At 64.7% G+C, this 16390-nt stretch overlaps 3 protein-coding genes across 5 annotated transcripts; 1 reads left to right on the top strand and 2 right to left on the bottom strand.

The window, feature by feature from the left end:
- Window positions 1–808: 808 nt before the first annotated feature.
- On the bottom strand, window positions 809–3932 carry CFL1 (cofilin 1). Its single transcript, XM_004596666.3, has 4 exons — window positions 3543–3932; window positions 1658–1965; window positions 1504–1580; window positions 809–1424 (listed from the first exon to the last, which is right to left on the bottom strand). The coding sequence occupies exons 1-4, from the start codon at window positions 3543–3545 to the stop codon at window positions 1312–1314; spliced, it is 501 nt and encodes a 166-aa protein (XP_004596723.2). The 5' UTR covers window positions 3546–3932; the 3' UTR covers window positions 809–1311.
- A 1070-nt stretch (window positions 3933–5002) lies between these two features.
- MUS81 (MUS81 structure-specific endonuclease subunit) lies at window positions 5003–9923 on the top strand. Of its 3 annotated transcripts, none has more exons than XM_058662777.1 (16): window positions 5003–5208; window positions 5968–6097; window positions 6193–6269; window positions 6670–6768; window positions 6900–6968; window positions 7052–7137; window positions 7425–7565; window positions 7711–7800; window positions 7901–8022; window positions 8099–8196; window positions 8611–8727; window positions 8834–8929; window positions 9025–9153; window positions 9233–9336; window positions 9675–9758; window positions 9846–9923. In XM_058662777.1, exons 2-16 carry the CDS (start codon window positions 6058–6060, stop codon window positions 9910–9912), a joined length of 1419 nt encoding a protein of 472 aa, XP_058518760.1. In that variant the 5' UTR covers window positions 5003–5208; window positions 5968–6057; the 3' UTR covers window positions 9913–9923. The 3 variants fall into 3 exon arrangements, with proteins under 3 accessions (XP_058518760.1, XP_004596722.2, XP_058518758.1); XM_004596665.2 differs by lacking the exon at window positions 5003–5208 and adding an exon at window positions 5553–5884; XM_058662775.1 differs by lacking the exon at window positions 5003–5208 and adding an exon at window positions 5553–5884 and having other exon boundaries at window positions 9233–9274; window positions 9846–9918.
- Window positions 9924–10234: 311 nt separating this feature from the next.
- On the bottom strand, window positions 10235–15718 carry EFEMP2 (EGF containing fibulin extracellular matrix protein 2). The gene is made up of 11 exons (XM_058662778.1): window positions 15536–15718; window positions 15153–15264; window positions 14894–14942; window positions 14221–14427; window positions 13676–13798; window positions 13340–13456; window positions 13125–13244; window positions 11995–12114; window positions 11794–11920; window positions 11397–11592; window positions 10235–10676 (listed from the first exon to the last, which is right to left on the bottom strand). Exons 2-11 carry the CDS (start codon window positions 15261–15263, stop codon window positions 10515–10517), a joined length of 1332 nt encoding a protein of 443 aa, XP_058518761.1. The 5' UTR covers window position 15264; window positions 15536–15718; the 3' UTR covers window positions 10235–10514.
- Between the last annotated feature and the right edge of the window lie 672 nt (window positions 15719–16390).

Below are 16390 nucleotides of genomic sequence, written 5' to 3'. Positions count from 1 at the left end.
TCCAGGTATACACTAACCGGAGAAACACAGCTCTCTCTCTCCCTCCCTCCCAGGAGATCCAAAGCCTGTTGTACCCAGGGCAACTGCCAGGCAGCGAAAGCCCAAAGTGCAGCCTGCGCAGCTGGGTGAAGGCTCCAGCCCAGGGAACGCCCTTTTGGTTAAACATACGGGGGGGGGGGGGGGGTGGGAACTGAGGCCCAAGGCACCTGGGTCAGTCTGAAGTCCTGGACTCTGGCTGGCTGGCCCCACCCAGGATGGACTCCAGCCACAGACTGAAGGCCAAGGACGCCCCTTGGCCTCTGACTCAGTTGCCACTGAACCTGGCCCTCATTAATATGAGTCAGCTGTACAGGAGACAGCAGGACCGAGAAGGTGTAACAGGCAGCCCAGCAAGCCACCTGACCACGCAGGGCACCGCAGAGGCCCTCACTGCACGCCAGGCAAACCGCAGCCAGCAGCAGACCCCCCACCCCAGGCACTGACACTTCCAAATGGCCCATCTAGCACCACCAAGAAGGCTTTCTGGGGCAAGCTCCTACACGCACTGGTCACCCCTCCCAAGTCTGAACAAACACTAACCCATGAGCCTTCTGGGGGAGGCGCAGCGGTGCAGTGCACCACGCTGCCGCTCTGGACACGTGAGCCCAGGGCAGAGGATGTGAGGAAGTGGCTCTAGTCCTGCCACCAGGACTTCTAATCCAGCTTCCTGCTAAAGCCCACAGGCCGAACCTCAGCACCTGCGCAGTGAACCAGCTTGTGAACAGGTTGGGCTCCCTATCAAACAAAGAAATCTCAAGCAAAAACTTACTATTGTCTTTTTTTTTTTTTTAATTGAAGGTCCCTTTACTGGTTCTGCTTCCACAGTGATGGAGACCAGGGGAGCGGGGGGGACCAGCCAGCAGGGGAGGGGTCGTCTCCACAACATTCCATTTACACACAGAACTAAACGAACAAGCACGGAGTCACTACTGTGGTTAGAAGTTGGCAGCACGGGAAGGGACGGGAACAGGTGGGGAGCAGGTATCGTTAAAAAAAATACAGGACTGCCCCCCAAACCTGGGCGCCTGGGGGGAGGGAGATTGGTCTATTCAACCCAAAAGGAATCAGATTGGAAGCGGTTTGTGGGGACCAGAGCCATCAGGGCTGCAGGAGAGAGGAGGGAGAGAGCGGGTTGTTTGGCAACTGGGGCAAAGGGACTGCCCTCCCCCTGCTGGTTCCCCGCAGCCCCTCCGGTCTGGCAGGAAGGGGGCAGCCTGCAACCCCCAAGGGCAGACCTGGGGCTGTGAGATACTGCGGGCAGGGCTGGGGGGCTCACAAGGGCTTGCCCTCCAGAGAGATGACTGCACTGCCCCCCAGCTTCTCGGCAAGGGTGCAGCGGTCCTTGACCTCCTCGTAGCAGTTGGCTTGTAATTCGTGCTTGATCCCTGCAGGGAAGGGGGGAGGTCATGAGCAGGGTGCAGGGGGAGGGCAGACCCCAGCCGCCCACCGCACAGGCCACGGTACCTGTCAGCTTCTTCTTGATGGCGTCCTTGGAGCTGGCGTAGATCATTTTGCTCTTGAGGGGCGCACACTCTGGGGCCCTGGAGAAAGCAGAGGGGCTGGCAGTGGAGCCCAGCAGGTGTCTGCACCCCCCCCCCTGCCCTCCCGAGCCGCTCACCAGAAGATGAACACCAGGTCCTCCTTCTTGCTCTCCTTGGTCTCGTAGGTGGCGTCGTACAGGGCGTAGCGGCAGTCCTTGTCGGGCAGCATCTTGACGAAGGTGGCGTAGGGGTCGTCCACGGTCTGGCCCACGTCGCCCACCAGGATCTCCTTGCCCTCCTCCAGGATGATGTTCTTCTTGTCCTCACTCAGGCAGAACAGCACCGCCTTCTTGCGCTTCTTCACCTCCTCGGGCGTCGACGACTTGCGCACCTTCATGTCGTTGAACACCTTGATGACACCATCCGACACCGCCACTCCAGAAGCCTAGGGGGCAAGCCACACACAGCACGTGAGGACCGGCACACACGGCTGGCCTGAGGGGGGAGCGGAGGCCCCGTCCAACGCTCTCAGCCCCACTTCCCACGTCATTAGGCCTTCCCGAGACCGTCACTATTTCACCCCCCAGGCGACGCGGGCAGATCCCAGCACCTCAACCCTCGCCGTGGAAGCCTTGGGGAGAGCAAGGCCCAGGCAAGCCCTGGGTCCCAGCCTGGCCTCAGCCTCTGGACTTGGGCGCCCACCGAAGCTAGGACCCGACGCCTCAGCCACCATCCAATCTCCCAACAGGAAGCAACCGGGCACTCCGCTGTGCCCGGAGGCATGCCAACAGAGGCCCCCCAGTGCCAGCCAAGCTCACGGGAACGGCTCAACCCAATCAGCACGAAAACCAACATGAGCCTCCCACGCTGGGGTCTCTCCCAACCGAGGTAAGAATCACAAGAGTTCACTTAGATCCCGAGCCGGCCACTGCTGGCCTGGGGCCACAGCCGTGACGGCGGAGGGCCCTGTGGCTGGGCTCCCCATCCCGCCTCCCGCTGACATGGCCCAAGGGTGAGGGTGGCGGGGCCCTGCTACCCATGCAGGAGACCAGGATGGGAGCTACAGCCTAACCCAGATGGACTGCACTGGCCACCGGGAAATAAAACAGCCGAGAAACGTTCTCTGCTCGTCCGATAAATAAAATGTAAACAAACAAAAAACAAAATACAAAACCCAACACGCCCGCTGCGGAGCCACGGCGCCCGGCGGGCAGTGTCCAGGAGGGGACGCCTGCCCCCCCAGCTGCAGAGGAAGCTGGCCACGTGACCGCGCCGCTTCCGGAGCAGGCGGGGAGAGAACGGCGGGCGTCCCCCTGCCCAGGCCCACCCGGGGGCAGCGGCCGGCCTGGGGGGCCCTGCGTCTGCCCGCAGGCGGGCTGGGCGGCCAGGCGGGCCGACGGGAGCCGCAGCTGCGGGCCCCACACAGGATGCGGGGTGCTTTCCAGGCGGCGCCGACCCGGAGCAGCACTTCCCTAAACTCGGCCCCACCTGCCGGCCCCATCCGGGCGGCGGGGACCCGGGGTGCTGCGCAGGCGCCGGGCGCACTCGACGGGGTCCCCGCAGGCAGCCGCCCCGGTGTCCGGCTGCTGCCCCGGCCACCTGCTCCGAGACGGGCGGCTCGGCCCTTGGGGAGGGCGCACGCGCCGGGGTCCCTCTCGCGCGCGGGTTTTTCTTTTTCTTTATTATCAGTATAATGGTTTTTTATGATTTTTTCCTCCCTCTCCCCCGTGCCACCCCCGGGGCCCGGGCGCAGGGAGGCCGCCGCGTGCTGTAGCAGGACGCGCGCCCCGAGGGACCGTGCGCGCCGCCGATCCCGCGCGCCCCTCCCCCACGGCCGCGCCCGCCGGGGGGGGAGGGAGGCCGAGCGCGCACGCGCACAGCGCCGCCGCCCGCCCCCCGCGCTCTTCCCCCAGCGAGACCCCCTCGGCCCGCCCTGGGGCCTCGGGACGAGAAACGGGGTGCACAGACAGCCGCCCGTTCCGCCGCGCGCGCACACGTCCGCCCGGGCCTGCCCGCGCTCACCATGTTTCCGGAAGCGAGAGGAAGATGGCAAAAGCGGAGGCCGAGGAGACGAGAGAGACACCGCGGCAGCTGCCTGGCTCCGACTGAACGCGGCCTCTCCCGGCCCCTTCCGTTTAGTAGGAGCCGCACAATGAGGGGCGGGGCGGGCTTCCGGCGCTCCGGCCCTGGGGCCGACGGGAAATGGAGTCCGCGCGTCCCGTCGGGCTCCGCCGGCGTTCCCTAGCGTCCTCTCTGCTCGCCTCCCGGCTCCGCGCGGGGCATGCCGGGACCTGTAGGCCGAAACCGCCGTGGCAGGCGGGGCCATAGCGCGGAGCGCGAGCTCATTGGTCGGATTTTCCCGGAAACGCTCTGAGCGGAGCCAATAAGGCTCCGGCGCTGGTCCTGTTGACCCGAAAGCTCTCCCTCTCCTGCGGCTGTCGGTTCTCGAAGCAAAGCGAAACGATTCTCCGGAGACCGCGCTGGGCGCTTTTCCGGGTCCCCGGGGATATGGGGAGGGGCGGGGTTCGGGGTCTTTTCTGAGGAGATCTGGGCCTCCAGCGAGGAAAAAGGGCAAGAGGAATGTCCGCGGAGTGCGTCTCCAAAAGAAAGCCAGCCGCGCATCAAAAAATAAGGTCCAGGGCTGGAACAGCGACGGGGAGGCAGGGTTTTCTTCACGGGCCTCTTTCAGGCCGTGGGAAAAACCGATGTTAAACCAGGATTCCCCTCAGTTCTCTCTACGGCTGTAAATCTTAATTTAAAATAATAAAAACGGTACTAGCGGAGAACTCCCCGGAGATTTTCTCGGCCCCGAACACCAGCCATGGCCAAGGACAAAGACGGGGGGAGGCCCACTCCGAGGCGAACCCAGAAGCCGCGGGAGGCTTCGAGTCCCACGCAGAGGATAAACGGGTCCCCACGGAGAGCAACGCCCGTCGTCGGGGACACCTCGCAGGGCTTGTCGTCGGGGGCGGCCGCGCCCCGGGGAGGCCATCGCTGGACCCCAGGTCCCCAGCGCCCCTCGAGCCGCCGCCCCGGGGAGGCCGTCCCTGGACCCCCCAAGTCCCCAGCGCCCCTCGAGCCGCCGCCCCGGGGAGAGGGCAGCCCCGGCGTTGCCCTGAGCAACCCGGCGGGGGGAGGAGGCTGCCGCGGTTGCCCTGGAGACGCTCTCCCGCCCGCCCCCTGGCCGCGGGATGCCCTAGATGTCCTTATTAGGGCATGAGCTGGGCGGGGGCGGCGCCAGGCGCGGCGCCGGCTTCGGGCTCCTTATAAGGCTGTGCCGGGAGGGCGGCGGCGGGAGCCGGACCCGGCGGGCCTTGGGAGCGCCGGCGAGGCGGGGTCTTGGAGGGGCGGGTCTGGGCGCGGGAGCCTGCCGCAGCTCCAGACGCCCGCGGGACCCCCCCCCCCCAGTTCCCATCCTGAAACCTCCTGAGCGGCTGGGGGACGGGCCGGGGGTCCCCTCACCTGCATTTAGGGTCCTCCCCCAGCCATCTTGCTCAGCCAGGCCCATCCCCCACTGCCGGATTCAGGCCGCAGCCACACCTGCCGGGGCTCCCCGGCACCTGCTCTTCCTCACTGACCTACTTCTCCTCCGTCCTGTTCGCCCCCTCGCCAGGCTACACCCAGCTGGGCCCTGCACCGCACACGCAGGACCCCGGTCCCCGGGGGAGCTCGCACCACCGTATTTTGGGTGGGTGCCTCCCCCGAACCCCTTTCTGATGCTGATTAGAGACAGCTGCACTCCTTCGGCCTCCATCTCTCTCCTCCCCTATATCCCCATCTCTCCTGGGCTTCTGGAGCCCAGGCGCTCATTTTGGCAAGGCTGAGGCGGAACAGGAACGCACTGAGGAGAGCTTTTAGCGTAGCCGAGTTGGGGTGCGTCCGTTACGCGCGGTAGCACCCCCACCCCACCCCACCCCATCCCGGGCAGCCCTCCCAGCCGCCAGAGAGCGCTGCCCGCCACGTCCTCCCCGCCGGCCAGGACACGACTCGCTTTCCAACCCGCGGTGGGAGGAAGGGGCGGGTCGGGGCTCGTCTCTGGCCGGGAAGGGGGCACCCAGGAGAGAGGTGCCGGCTCCTTGCCGTTTAGGGCCGCAGGGGGGAGGGCCGGGCCACGTGACTGCAGAGGTCCCTACCCTGGCCAGGTGTTCGAATCCCGTCCCCAGTACTTGTCGGCGTCCTCCGGGCCCCAGAAAACTCAGCCCTAAGGGCGAGGGAGTTGGGGGAGGCTCATGGCGGCGCCGATCCGCCTGGGTCGGAAACGTCCGCTGCCCGCTTGCCCCAACCCGCTCTTCGTGCGCTGGCTGACTGAGTGGCGGGACGAGGCGGCCAGCAAGGGCCGCCGCACGCGCTTCGTGTTTCAGAAGGTGGGGTCCCGGCTTGGGCTGCGGCGGACAGGTGCTGGCTCCCACCGGGCAGACCCTGACCAGCACGCTCACTCTCCGGCCAGGCGCTGCGCTCCCTCCGGCGGTACCCGCTGCCCCTGCGCAGCGGGAAGGAGGCCAAGATCTTGCAGCACTTCGGGGACGGGCTTTGCAGGATGCTGGACGAGCGGCTGCAGCGGCACCGAGCGGCCGGCGGTGAGCGCTTCCCTCCAGCCCCCGGGGTTCTGCCGGACGCGGGCCGCATCCCAGGCCTCTCAGAGCTGGAGTACAGGGTTACTCTACTCCCGCAGGTGACAGCGACACCGGCTCGCCCTCTGGAGAGGAGAGTGCAAGGCGACCCGCCCAAGTGCAGGACTCTTCCGTGCCAGTAAGGAGGGGCAAGGAAGGCCCGTGGCAAGCTAAGTGGGCGAGCGGAAAGCAGCAGGTCTGCGGGCCTGGGCCTGGGCCCTCACCTGGGATGCCTGGTTTGGGGCAAAGGACATCCTTAGTGTTTTTAACTTGTCCCTTGGCATGTTGCTGACAGCTGACAGCTGGTGAGAGCTCCACCTGCAGTCACTTAGGGAAGCCCTGCCCAGCGAACCGCACAGACTGCTGCCTTCTTAGGGTGTGGGGCCGGCGCAACAAGGCTTGGCCTGCAGACCCTCCCCCTTGGTGTGAGGGCATCAACCCATCAGCTTTACAGATTGAGGAAACAGAAGCCGTTGAGGAGGAGTGCTGGGGGAGCATGGACTGTAACGCTTCATCCCTCCCCACTCCCCACCTTCCAGGTCTCCACCCAGCCACAGGCCAGAGGTTCTGGTGGCTACTGGCCGCCTCGGCACTCAGGGGCCCGGGCAATACTGCTGCTGCTCTACCAGGAGCACCTGGTGAGAGCCAGGCCCCCCAGGGGGGATGGGGACTGGGACACCTTGGAAGGGGGTAAGCACAGCAGGCACTGGAGCGGGGCGAGCAGGGGGCCCAGGCATGGAACCCACGCTATTGTTTCCGCTGGTTTCAGCGTCCCGAGGGCCAGGGCTCCCTCACCAAGGAGGAACTGCTGCAGAGGTGTGCTCAGAAGGCAGCCAAGGTGAGTGCTCTAGAGCCGGTGCGGGCCCTCGCAGGCCTGGGCTCCGTCCGGCTCGCCAGCAGCATCTCCCTCTGGCTCTGCAGGTGACCCCTGAGAGAGGGCGACCCTGGCCAGCCCTGCGCTCCCTGCTCCAGAGGAACCTGCTCATCAGGACGCACCAGCCGGCCAGGTGGGGCTTGCCAGGTAGAGGGAGGGGTTGCCATGGCAACTGGAAAAGCCGAAAGCCTTTGGCTCACTGTGGTGGGATTGCACAGTGTGTCCCAGAGTTACTCCCTGCAGACCTGAGAAGGGACCCTGGCCAGGTCTGAGGACGCTGAGCTGAGGGGCAGGAAGGTGGGGCGGGGGGAGGCTGTTCTTGTCCGTGCAGGCGAGGACAGCCCAGCTGGCGGCAGGCGGGGGGGCCTGCTAGGTGCCAGCAGAGAAGCGGGAGTAAGGTTGGTCTTTCCTGCCTCCCAGGTACTTCCTGTCCTCGGAGGGCCTGGAGCTGGCCCGGAAGCTGGCCGAGTCTGAAGGACTGAGCTCTCTGTGTGGCGGTGTCGGACCTGAGCAGCCCCCTGGGGAGGAGCCAGCAAAGCCAGGAGCGGCCCCAGCTGAGCTGTGAGGAGGGGCTGGGGCAGGAGGGGGCCCCGCACAGGAAGCCACCCCATCCCTGCAGCCTGCAGCCGGGGGGACTACTCCACCAGGCTGTGCCCTGGCGCCAGGGGCGCTGGTGCAGGTACACGTACTCTTCCCCTCCCCACAGGGGTGCCAGTGAAGGGGGTGTCCAGCAGCTGCAGCTGGGGCCTGGGGAGTACAGGGTGCTCTTATGTGTGGACATCGGCGAGACCAGGGGGTGAGTGAGGTGGCGGAGGGAGCCCCAAGAGCCCAGCAGAGCGGGAGGGTGGAGCCAGGCCTACCCTGACCTTGGCTGCCCTCCTCCTGCACCCCCGCAGGGCGGGACACCGGCCTGAGCTGCTGCGGGAGCTGCAGCGGCTGCGTGTGGCCCACTCGGTGCGCAAGCTGCATGTCGGCGACTTTGTGTGGGTGGCACAGGAGACCAGGCCCAAGGACCCAGGTAAATAGATGGTGGCTGGGCAGGGACCGAGGCAGGGTGGGGTGCACACTCAGGAGAGTGTCCTCGACTTCTGCAGCAAGGCCCCGAGAGCTGGTGCTGGACCACATTGTGGAGCGCAAGCGGCTGGACGACCTGTGCAGCAGCATCATTGACGGCCGCTTCCGGGAGCAGAAGGTGCCTGCCCAGGCCCGCCACAGCCCTGCCTGGCCTCTGCCGCACCCCTGCCCACTGCCTGTGCCAGTACCTCAGCCCCTAGGGCTTCAGGGGCCGATCTGGGACACCTCATGGTGGCTCCCGCTCGCAAGACTCCAGCTGCATCCATTAGAGCTGCTCCAGGCAGCACCGCCCCCCACAGGTGCACAGCAGAACTAGGGGTCCCCAGGCCTTGCAGTCCAGGATACACCAGGCCCAGACTTCTGGGAGTGGAATCTGAGCCTCTGTGCCTCAGCCCAGCTCTGGGGCTGATCCCACAGCCAGAGGTGACAGGGAAACCAAGACAGGCCACAAGGGCCCCTCCTGTTTGGATTGTGATCTGAGGGGACAACCCAGGTCTACAGGTGTCCCAGTCTAACTCCCCCCCCGCCCCAGTTCCGGCTGAAGCGTTGCGGCCTGGGACGCCGAGTGTACCTGGTGGAGGACCACGGCTCAATCGAGAACCTCAGCCTTCCAGAGAGCACGCTGCTGCAGGCAGTCACCAACACGCAGGTGAGCTGCCAGCTCAGAGACAGGCTAGGGGGCGGGGGATGACCTGTGGCCTGTGGTTCCAGCCAAAGCCACCAGTCCCAGCCTTCTCCTGGGTCCCTGTGCCTAGGTCATTGATGGCTTCTTCGTGAAGCGCACGGCGGACATCAAGGAGTCAGCTGCCTACCTGGCCCTCCTGACACGAGGTCTGCAGAGACTCTATCAGGTGAGCTGCTGCACCTTTCAGCCGTGCCCCCGGCTGGCTCCCCAGACTTGGTGTTGGGCAAGGACCAGGCCAGCCTTGGTGCCCTCTTCTCTCAGGGCCACACCCTACACAGTCGGCCCTTGGAGAACCCAGGGGACCTGCACCCAGAGACAAGAACCGCCCCAAATCCTTTGTGCTCACTGCTCACCTTCAATGACTTCAATGCCGGTGCCATCAAGAACAAGGTACTGCCTCCTCCCTCCCCAAATGGCCCTCTCCTGGCCAGGCCCTGGCCTTCCCTCATCCGGGCCCTCCCACCCACAGGCCCAGTCTGTGCGCGAAGTCTTTGCCCGACAGCTGATGCAGGTGAGCGGCGTGAGCGGGGAGAAGGCGGCAGCCCTGGTGGAGCGCTACGGCACCCCTTCCAGGTGGGCGTCCCTGCCCACGGGAGTCACCTCCGCTAGTGCCCGGGGCGGGTGGGGAGGGACAGATGAATGGAAGCAAACAGGCAGCTGCGACCTAGGGCCCTGGAGGAGGTCCCGGGAGAGTGACTTCCCGTGTATCATGGAGGAGGGGCTGAGGAGATGGGGTGCAGGGGGTGCAGCTGTGGGAACCTACCCGTCTGCCCCAAAGAGGGCTGGCAGTGGGCTGCAGCATTTCCCAGATAGGCCTTCAGCCTCCTCTGCCCCACGCTGCGCCTCTCCTGCCAGCTGGCCTGCAGCCCTCAGGAGTGGACCAGCTGCTGACCATCGTCCTGTCCCCACAGCCTCCTGGCCGCCTACGACGCCTGCGCCACGCCTAAGGAACAGGAACTGCTGCTCAGCACCATCAAGTGCGGGCGTCTACAGAGGTGAGGCTGGAGGGCGCTGAGGAGGGGTGGCCGGGACGGGGCAGCCCCCAGCCCTGGGGCAGCCTCTGAGTACCTCTTCTCCCATAGGAACCTGGGGCCCGTTCTCAGCAGGACCTTGTCCCAACTCTACTGCAGCTGCAGTCCCCTGACCTGAAAGGGCTGGGCTAGAACGCAGAGCCCCTGGCCCCTCGTGCCCCAGCACCCAGGCGCACCCACCTTTTATTTAACCAGGCCACAATAAAAATCCCAGGATCTGCTCACAGACTTGCATGTGGTAGAAGAGAGGGCTTCAGCTAATGTGTGCGATCTGGGGTGGCCCAGGAGCCCAGTGACATTCAAAGCAAGTTCCACAGGCTTGTGGGACAGCGGCAGTGGGGCCTGGCGACTTGGGAATCTGGTTTGTATAATCAGTGGGTCTTGAGCAACTAAAATTCCCTCTGGCAAGAGCTTGGAAAAGAAGAGCAGAAACCACGAAGGAGCAGTTACCTCTTTTATAACTTAGAGTGCAGGCCCAGGGAGCTGCAGGGCTTATGCAGAGGTCTCCTTGGGACAGAGCTGGGACCCCTGGCCTCCTCCTGCTGCTGCCCAGGCAACCCAGCCAGGCCTGGCACTGGGGGCAGGGTCTCCCAGGAGCTCCTCCCTTCCCCAGGGCCACCCACCTGCACCGCCAGCAGGCTCCTTTCTCCCTTTACTGCCTGTCACTTCCTCCAGCCCCTCACTCCAGGGACTGCAGGCGGGGTGCGCCCTCCCGTGCCCTCAGAAAGCGTAGGCCCCCACAAAGACGGTGAGTCTCAGCACGGAGCTGGCCCGGTAGCTCATGAGGGAGTTCATGGTGACCATCTCCAAGTCCAGCACGTACTCCCGGGGGCCTGTCACAGGCCGAGCCAGGACCAGCATGGCACTAACGTTGTTGATTTGCTGCGGGCACAAGGGTAGGGGCCGTGCAGATGGCATCAGCCTAGGCTGCAGGACCGTGCTCTGCTCCACTCCCCTCCCCTCCCACCGGCCAGTCCCATGGTCTGCCTCAGGACTCCTGGATTTAAGGCCAGGCTAGGTCCTTGGTGACCAGCAGCAGGCCACACCCCTTCAAAGCATTTACACCCCCCAACAAGATTAAATACAACAAGCACTGTGGCACAGCAGGTTAGGCTCCACATGGAGTGAGTGCCCAGTCCGAGTCCCTGCTGTTCCAGCTTCCTGCTGATGCACCTGGTGGGCAGCAGATGCGCACCCGAGCGACCTGACTGAGCTGGCCCAGCCCTGGCCACTGGGAGCACTGGGCAGTGAACCTGCAGATGTGAAAGGTTCTCTCTCTCAAATGAGTACATCTTTAAAAAAGCACAGACAGATCCCACAGCAGAGGACCATGGGCTGGAGAACCTGGCACCACTTTGAGAACCACAGGAAGGGGCCCCAGGCCCCTGCACATCCTCTCCATGCCCCTCCCTTCCTTGTTTCATGGGTTTAGCAGCTGAAATCAGATGGGAGGAAGCTCAAGCCATAGTGTGTAGGTCCCTCGTGGTACCTGTCTGTGACCCCCCCGGGAAGTATGATGCAGGCCAGCCTTAACAGAGAACCCCGGCTCCCATGAAGGGCTTCCAGGAACACCTTGGGGGTGGAGGTGAGGGGAAGCCTTACCCTGATGTAGAAGTCTCCCTGTGAGTTTCCCGCACGGATCTGAAAGGCATTATAGGCGCCAGGGTAGACGGATGTGGCCTGGATCTGGAAGACGTCGGCCGGCACGCTGCGCTCCGACGTGATGCTCATGTAGCGGTGCACAATGGACGAGGGCTGCTCCCGACACAGGGGGTTGGAAGCCGGACAGAGGCAGCGGCTGGAGGCCCCAAGATCGGGGATATGCATGAAGTCCTAGCCCACCCGCCAAAGGAGCTTTCCATTCCTTCTGGAACTTGTGGGCAGGGCTCAGTACAACTCCCGCCAGCCTTCATGGGCACACATCACCTCCAGTCCCCTTCCCCACCCCCTGCACAACCCTCTGGGAGTTAAAGTTCCTGCTGGCATTGCACTGACTCACTTGTCAGCCACCTGAACGTAGGGCTCCACACAGCGGTTCGTGTCCACGCAGCGGTAACCCCCGTGGAAGTTAATGCAGGTTTGGGCCTCGGAGCACTGGTGTGCCGCTGACTCACACTCATCAATGTCTGTGCCAGGAGAGAGGAGCTGGCATCGAAAGCCCCTGGCACCAGCCTGCCCGCCCCACCTGGGCCAGCCTGACCTTGGCAGAGGCGTGTGGCCATCAGCTGGTAGCCCTGCGGGCAGTGGCAGGAGAACCGTCCCGGTTCGTTGACGCAGCGGTACTGGCAGAGATAGCTGGAGTAGCTGCACTCGTCAATATCTGAGGAAGGTGGTGGGGTGAGGACCCAGCGTGGGAGGATGAGACAAGCCCCTCCGGCCCCAGACCTCAGCCTCAAAGACTGCCAGAAACCAAAAAACAAGATCTCTTTGGTGTGCACCCCACTGATGTTTATGGGGGTAACCTGATTTTCCCTGTCTTAAAATGAATGGGTTAGGAGCCAGTATTGTGGCATATCAGATTAAGCCACCACCTACAATGCTCACCACATCCCACAGGGACACCAGTTCAAATCCTGGCTGCTCTACTTCTCATCCAGCTCCCTGTTCGTGCACCTGGGAACGCAGCGGAGGATGGCCTGGCCTAGCCCTGACCATTGTGGCCATTTGGGAAGTGAGTCAGTGGTTGGAAGACACATTTCTGTCTCTGCAATGGTGCCTTTCAAATAAAAAAAAAATTTACAGAAAAAAAAAGTGGGTTGGACTAGAGAGATTGTGAGGGCCCAGCCTGGTTTCATTCTCAATAACTTGGCCCAAACTCTGAAGCTCACCAGGGAGCTACACAGGCAGAAGACCATTTTTCTTTCTTTTTAAATTATTTTACATGAAAAGCAGAGAAATCTTCCATTCACCATTTCACTCCTTAGATGCCTGCGCCAGCCAGGCCTGGCCAGGCAGACACCAGGAGCCTAGAACCCACTCCAGGTGTCCCACGTGAGTGACAGACGCCCAGCTGTAAAGTGAGCAAGGAGCCAGAACTGCAGGCCGGCCTGGAGCTCAGGGTTGTTGGGCTAGGAGCCATGGGCGCCCCTAGTGGCCAGACACCCATCCTGAGCGTGTGTGAAGCCTGGTCCTACCAGGTACCAGAGCTGCCACTCCACTGCCAAGCCTGACAGGCCACGTGTCCGTTTTCACAGAACTGCTGAGCCCCCTCTATGCTGCTCCCCCTATGCTGCCCCCCACCCAGCTGGGAGCATCTCCAGGCAGGGCGGTGTGGGGCCCATGGGAGCAGACAGAAGGCCCAGGGACCGAGGGGTAGTGGGGGGCGCTCACCACTGCAGGAGAAGCCGTCGCGGTGCAGTTCATAACCCGGGTGGCAGCGACACAGGAAGGTCCCATAGGAGTTGAAGCAGCGCTGCTCGCAAGGGGCACCCATCTCACACTCGTTCACATCTGCGGGTGGGGCAAGCGGAATGAAAACCCAGGAAGGGTCAGCAAGGGCATTCCCCTCCCCGCAGCCCCGGGGGCCTGGCCTGGCCCAGCCTCACCCACACAGGAGCGGTTGTTGGGCCCCAGCTGGAAGCCTGGTTCACACTGGCAGCGGAAGGAGCCAGGCAGGTTCACACAGCGGTGCTGGCAGTAGCGGTAGCGGCACTCGTCGGTGTCTGCGGCAGAGGCAGGCAGGGAGGGCAGAGGCCCGCAGGGACTTAAGGCCACTGACTGGACCGGTCAGCCAGGATATGGACATACACATACACATGCACACACCTCCGCAAGGTCCTGTGTGCCTTTGGCTGGAAGGCCCAGGTAGCAGGGGGCAGGGGACTGGGGTCAAGGTCAAGTGCCCAGTCGGGGTCAGCATAGAGGCTGCTGCCTGCACTCACCCACACACTCGGGCCCAATCTTGCGGTAGCCGTCGGGACAGGTGCACTCGTACGAGCCGGGCAGGTTATGACAGTCCTGGCTGGGTCGACAGTCGTGCAAGGCCTGGGCACACTCGTCCACATCTGTGGGAGACACCACTGAGCCTCCACCTGGGCTCGTCCAACATGACAGGCACCCAGATGTCCCCGCGTAGGCTCCCCTGCAGAACACGAACACAGGGCTTGGACCCGCCCACCAGCCAGGGAGCCAGCAGGAAACGCGTCTTTGGCTGCACAGGAAATGGCACTGCCCACAGCCTTGGACCCCCAGCAACAAGTGTCACAGGATACCCTGCTTCCAGGGCCTGTGGCTTTTAGGGTTGGATCAGCCAAGTGGCAGGCGGGAGGGTCTCTTCAGCAAGCAAGGAGAGGGGCCCAGGGGACAGGGGGTGAGGGGGGAGCATCCTAAGCCCCGGAGGAGCGTGGGTGGACCCTGCATCAGTCACCCCAAGCCCCAGGGGGCTGCTTGGTCACACAATCAAAACCCTGCATGCACAGGGACTCACCCACACAGCTCTCCTGTTCGTCGGGCTCGTAGCCTGGTGGGCAGGAGTTGGGGTGCTGAGCGGGGGGCACCGGTGGGGGAGGCCCCTCGCCATGCAAGTCATTGATGACAGCGGCTGAGCGCGGCAGACACAAGTAGCCCCCATAGTGGTTAATGCACTTCATCTCCCCCTTGCAGGCCTCAGGGATGGTCAGGCACTCGTTGACATCTGCAGGAAGGGGCCTTGCTGGCACAGCTAGTCTCCCAGCTGGCTCTGCAGGGAGGCATCAGTGGGGTGGGGGACAGGCAGGAGCCCAGCTTGGCAATAATTCTCTGAGCTCAACAGGCGGCTAAGGGGCGGGAAGTGGGGTAGAGGGCTCCAAGTCCTGCTGGCTCCCCCGCTCCAAGTCCAGAAGCCAGCTGCAGGCCTTTTCACCCTCCGGCAGCGGCCAGCTGCTTGCTGCTGTCCTCCCAGGATGCAGCGGAACCAACAGCAGGGCTAAGAGGGCCTTTGGAGGTACCCAGGGCCCACTCTGCTGGGCAGTGCCCACTCTTCTTGTCCACTCTGGTGGGGGCCAGTAGGGGCAGGATTTCCTGGGTTTCTTGGAGAAGGAGGGGCCCCCTCTGGTTGAGCTGGCCCCAGCTCTCTTCCGGGTTCCTGGGGAGGGGTGTGTTGGTCCTGCAGGTCCACTCACCCCGGCAGTGCTGGGTGTCTGGGTCCCACTCATAGCCATCGGTGCATTCCTGGAAGGGAACCAGAGGTGGCAATGCTTGTCACCCCAGGGGGTCTCCGAAGACTGGCCCGGCCAGGACTAAGGGGCCTGCTCATAACAATGACCCCCTCAGCCCTTCCACTGTCCAGAAAGAACAAGCTACTCAAGACAGCAGCAGCCTCCCCTCACGGGAACCCCCATCTCCCGGTCCCAGCCCTGCAGCGCTCCTGGCCCCCCGCACCGTGAAGCTGTCGGGCTCCTCCGAGTCCTGCGGAGACGCTGCCCCCACGAGCAGCAGCAGCAGCGCCCAGAGCAGCAGAGACCCGGGCAGGCAGGAGGCGAAAGGAAGCATCCTGGAGCGGGAGGAAGCGGGCAGGGGTCAGGGGGCTTCCAGCCCGGCCACCCCGCTCCCAGCGTGGAGCCCTGGCGCTGCCAGCTCCCCCGCAGCAGCCCTGGAGCCACGCAGGACCCCGGGGCCCACTCGTTTCCCATAGGCCCTGGGTTCCGGGACAACCCCGCCTCCGCCCGGTTCCAACTCCAGCGGTGTGGGCCTCTCGGTTCCGTGGCCGCCGACTCGGCCGACACTCGGGCCCGCGCCCTCCCCCTCCACCGAGCTCCACTCACTCGGCCGCGACGGCCCCGCGCGCGGCTCCGGAGGCCAGAGCAGTGCCTGCGGGCAGACGGGCGGACGCGCAGCTCCCTGGACGCGCGGCCCCAGGAAGCGCCCCCCGCCCGCCGCGGTGCGGCCCACCCCGGCGCCTCCGCCCGCCCTTCGGCGGATTCCTGAGCCCGCGCCAGGGGGAGGGACCCCGACCCCCTGGCTTCTCCGCCCCCGGCCGGCCGCAGGCCCCCACCCGGTCCCCCGCGGCGCTGCCCCGGGCCGCCTCCCCCAGCGCTAGGTCTGGGAGCCAAGAACCTGGATGTCCAGCCCCCAGACTTCCCCCTGGAGCCCCCTGACTCTCGTCACAAGCGTCAGCCGGTGCACCTGGCCCCCACCTAGAGTGCGCGCTCCCAACTCCATCCGGCGCAACCACCCCTCAATCTCGGACCCCAGACTGGCAGTCGACGCCCCCAGGAGTGGCTGGGTGCCGAGTCCCGCTACCCTGGCCCGGGACCTCCAGATCCAAACTTGACTCCCCTGGTTTGTATTCTGCGGCCCCAGACAGCGGCTCCAGACGCTCCCAACATGTTATCCCGGGTGCCCGGACCCTCGCCCAGGGAGGAGCCGCTCCCAGGCGCGGCCACTGGCCCCTTCCTCCCGCTGCCCTCGACCCCGGGGCCGTCTCCAGCCTGGGGGCCACCCCCATGCCCTCCACTCGCCGCAAAGTCACAACACTTTTGGGGGACGGGGGCGGCCGTTCCCTGCTGGCCCCGAATGAATGGAAGCCCCCGAGGAGGGCAAGCCCTGGCGCGCCCCTCCTCCTCGCGCGCCCCCAGCAATGGGCGTGCCCGGGGCGGAGTCCGCTCCCAGGAAGGGGC

This window comes from Ochotona princeps, chromosome 4 (assembly GCF_030435755.1).
Source record: "Ochotona princeps isolate mOchPri1 chromosome 4, mOchPri1.hap1, whole genome shotgun sequence".
Classification (NCBI taxonomy): Eukaryota; Metazoa; Chordata; class Mammalia; order Lagomorpha; family Ochotonidae; genus Ochotona; species Ochotona princeps.
Note: the sequence above shows the minus strand (reverse complement) of the source record. Positions and strands in the feature narration are given on the sequence as shown.